Here is a 3,684-nt window from a genome sequence, read left to right on the forward strand (position 1 = left end):
GGCGGCCTGATATCAGATATGGCACTTTTCAAATCTTTCAAACTTACTGTTGGCTTCACAGTAACATCTCTAACCAGTTTCCTTCTTGCTCAGCTACTTAGTTTGGAAGGGCGGCCTGATATCAGATATGGCACTTTTCAAATCTTTCAAACTTACTGTTGGCTTCACAGTAACATCTCTAACCAGTTTCCTTCTTGCTCGGCTGCTTAGTTTGGAAGAGCGGCCTGATCTGGATAGTGATTGGGTGGTATAAAGCTCATTCCACTTCTTAATGATGAATTTCACCATCCTCAAAGAGATAATCAGCGACTTTGAACTCTTCTTATAGCATTCTTCTGATCTGTGCTTCTCTACCACTTTATCCCTGACCTGTATGGAAAACTCCTTGGTCTTCATGGTTGGTTTGTCGTATCACTATGTGAGTTGTGGCTTGAACAGGTGCATTCATTCTGAAGTCAAGTTAAACTTTGATTACACACAGACAGAGACCATTACACTGATTTTGTGACCTTTCAAACTAATCTTTTGCACCTAAACTGATTTAGTGTTGCCGTAGAAAAGTGGTTGAATACTTACGGAATTGAGGATATTCTAATTTTCGTTGAAAATCTAACTTACTTACATAATATCATCTTTTTTTAGCTTCCTTAGCTTGGAGTAGCTTGTGTTGATTCTAAATATAAAGTCTCATTTGAAAGTTTCATGATTGCAAGCTGAGACGGCAACAACGTATGGAAACTTTGCAATGGCGTGAATACTTTTGCAAGTCACTGTAGGTACATTTGTCATTTTGAAAAAAACAAATTCGCTTAATTAACTGTTTAGATATATGGTAAGTGAACTAATTATTAAAATAATTGAAAAATAAACATAATTTCTTACAAGCTGTATTTTACAATATTTTGTTAGTTATGATACCTCAAATTTCACTCTTGTTGCCAAATTTTTATACCTATTTCAATTTCTCTTTTTAAATTAATAAAAACTTACACCTTAGAATTAATAAAAACTTACACCTTAGAATTCGTGAATAACTTACACCTTAGAATTCGTGAATGTTCAAACACTTACCCTTTTTACGATCGCTAAGAAAACTTCCAAAGTTCGAAGGACGGGTGTGATCAGCCAAATATTAATCAAACTGAGAAGAGCAAATAGTATACCCCAGATCAGTCCACAAGGGAGCGCCACCAATGCTGATAGGACACGGTAAAGCCAATGCCTTGTGTAAAAAAACGTGAGGTTCGCTACACGCCACACACCGTCAAACCCGTGAGTAGCATCAGGCTCAGCTAGGACGTCTTCGAAAACCAGCTAGTTAAAAAAATGTAATGCAACTGTAGCTAATCACAAGTATAACGTTTATATTGATACGTTCTGGGACATAATTTAGTGCATTGTAGGCACAGTGGTAATAAAAAGATCTGAAATAAAGTTACAATTGTAATGTACAATAGGTTGGGTTTTGAAGATAAAAAGTAAAACACTAGTTTCTTACTATAAACATTTGTATTACAATATTTCACGACGTTGATAAAAACTATGAATATGTTCTGTTAGTTACATAAATTTATATTGAATGTCTCCATGGAACGGCCGTAAAACTATGTTAACAAAATATGTGAAATGCATTATAAACTTTTTAACTTTTTAACCATCAGTTGTTTCAAACAAACGTCTCACTTGTAAATGAGGTAAACAGAATTAATAATTATTACAATTCACTTACTAGTTCACACCATAACAGTCTCTGTTCGTGATAGTTGATGATAAGTTAGGGGCCGATCTTTATCAAAATTTAAGTTTTGTGGATGTAGGAAAAACTGACTTGTAAGCAAACTGACCAGTGTAACCCGAGTTTTACAGCTAATGTAACCTGGGTATTAGAACGTTCGGAAGGATTAAGTTAACCAGAGAAAAGCAAACTGACCAGTGTAACCTGGGTATTAGAACGTTCGGAAGAATTAAGTTAACCAGGTAAGAAATAAACTGGAATCCTCTTCGAGAAAAGAAGACATAAATAAATCATTTTTCGTATCACATTTCCAAAAATATTTAAAGGTCTGTATTTCTTCAAGTGAACAACACCATATTCACTCATTGGGCTAAATGTCCAGGTCAGAGACCCCTATTGATCAGGTACAGCCGTGTCTAATTAACATCGTGCACTCATTGGGCTAAATGTCCAGGTCAGAGACCCCTATGGTTCAGGTATAGCCGTGTCTATTTAACAACGTGCACTCAATGTGCTAAATGTCCAGGTCAGAGACCCCTATGGTTCAGGTATAGCCGTGTCTATTTAACACCGTGCACTCAATGGGCTAAATGTCCAGGTCAGAGACCCCTATAGTTCAGGTACAGCCGTTCCTAATTTTGAACTGTGAACCAGGGGGGAGACAAACAATTAACAGCACCCGTTGCTTGAAGCGGCTACCATTAACCGAATAAGAGATTGACTACTACTTTTATAAAGCAGCAACTGCTAAAAGAGAGAAGCGTGTTTGTAGCATCACGTCTCGAGTTCCTAGACCAATACGTTAACTCGTAGGCCGCCTTCGGGTAACTTCTGAAGAAACTAAAGCAAATATATCAAACCTAAACAAAGTTATTACAACATTCAACTCATCTGTTTTAAGTAATTAGTAAAAAATAAATACATTTACACGTTTATTTACTTAAATAACTTTTAACATTCCGAAACTTGTAGGAGAAAATATAACTTAAATATTAGGAGGTTCTGACAGAAATATTATGTTACACTTTTAGAAGTTCACTGTAAATGACATTAAAAAATAAATTACCACAAGCTCAGTTGCAAATATATATTATAGCATTGACTGACGATAACCTAACAAAACTGCTGTACATTTAGTTAACATATCCAATAATAATGAGCTCAAAGACTCCTTTCTTACATGCTTGTTGTAAAAACGGCTAAATGATGAATAATAATGTTGTAGTGTTCGTTATCTTTTAATAAATAAGCGATTGAATGTTCGATGTTCTTATATTTATTTTGTAAGTATACAGTAGCCCTTTATGTAGAGTTTGAGTTTTTATCTTGGTGGTGTTGTCAAAAAAATAAACACAGAATCGATGTTTTATTATTCAACAAAATCATATTTCTGGGGTGTGTGACACCCTTCTATTGTGGAATGATCCCGTCATCTCTCGAAATGGTTTATCAAATAAACATCGACTACGAAAATCGTAGCGCCATATGGCATTCTCGGAAACCGCTTAAAATCCTGAGTTGGTTTTATTTCTTAACAAGAGTGATGACTAACAGATGTCGAAATTAAAGTTTTACTTTTGATTTTCGAACAATATTTATGCATTTCATTTAGCACTATTACCATTACAGGAAAATGTGTTGCCCAAACAACTACATTTCCACCTAGCGAGGAACTGTGAATGAATGTCTAAAACATTACCAACAAACTTCTAATTTTGGTTGGACACGGCTTGAACGGGTAATGAAGAAAAACTTTAATATAAGTTTAACATAACAGCATTGTACAACGTTTACGACAAACTTCTAATTTTGGTTGGAAACGGCTTGAACGGGTAATGAAGAAAAACTTTAATATAAGTTTAACATAACAGCAAATTTACAACGTTTCTACAAACTTCTAATTTTGGTTGGACACGGCTTGAATGGGTAATGAAGAAAAATTTTAATAT

At 34.9% G+C, this 3,684-nt stretch overlaps 1 protein-coding gene across 1 annotated transcript in view; it reads right to left on the bottom strand.

The window, feature by feature from the left end:
• Window positions 1-3,684, bottom strand: part of LOC106470951 (caveolin-1-like) — a 57,728-nt gene that overhangs the window by 3,367 nt on the left and 50,677 nt on the right. Inside the window, exon 3 of the mRNA XM_013931529.2 lies at window positions 1,072-1,314. Within this exon, the coding sequence (XP_013786983.1) occupies window positions 1,072-1,314 (243 nt within the window). The remainder of the gene's footprint in view (window positions 1-1,071; window positions 1,315-3,684) is intronic.

This window comes from Limulus polyphemus, unplaced genomic scaffold, assembly GCF_000517525.1.
Source record: "Limulus polyphemus unplaced genomic scaffold, Limulus_polyphemus-2.1.2 Scaffold4317, whole genome shotgun sequence".
NCBI classification, from domain to species: Eukaryota; Metazoa; Arthropoda; class Merostomata; order Xiphosura; family Limulidae; genus Limulus; species Limulus polyphemus.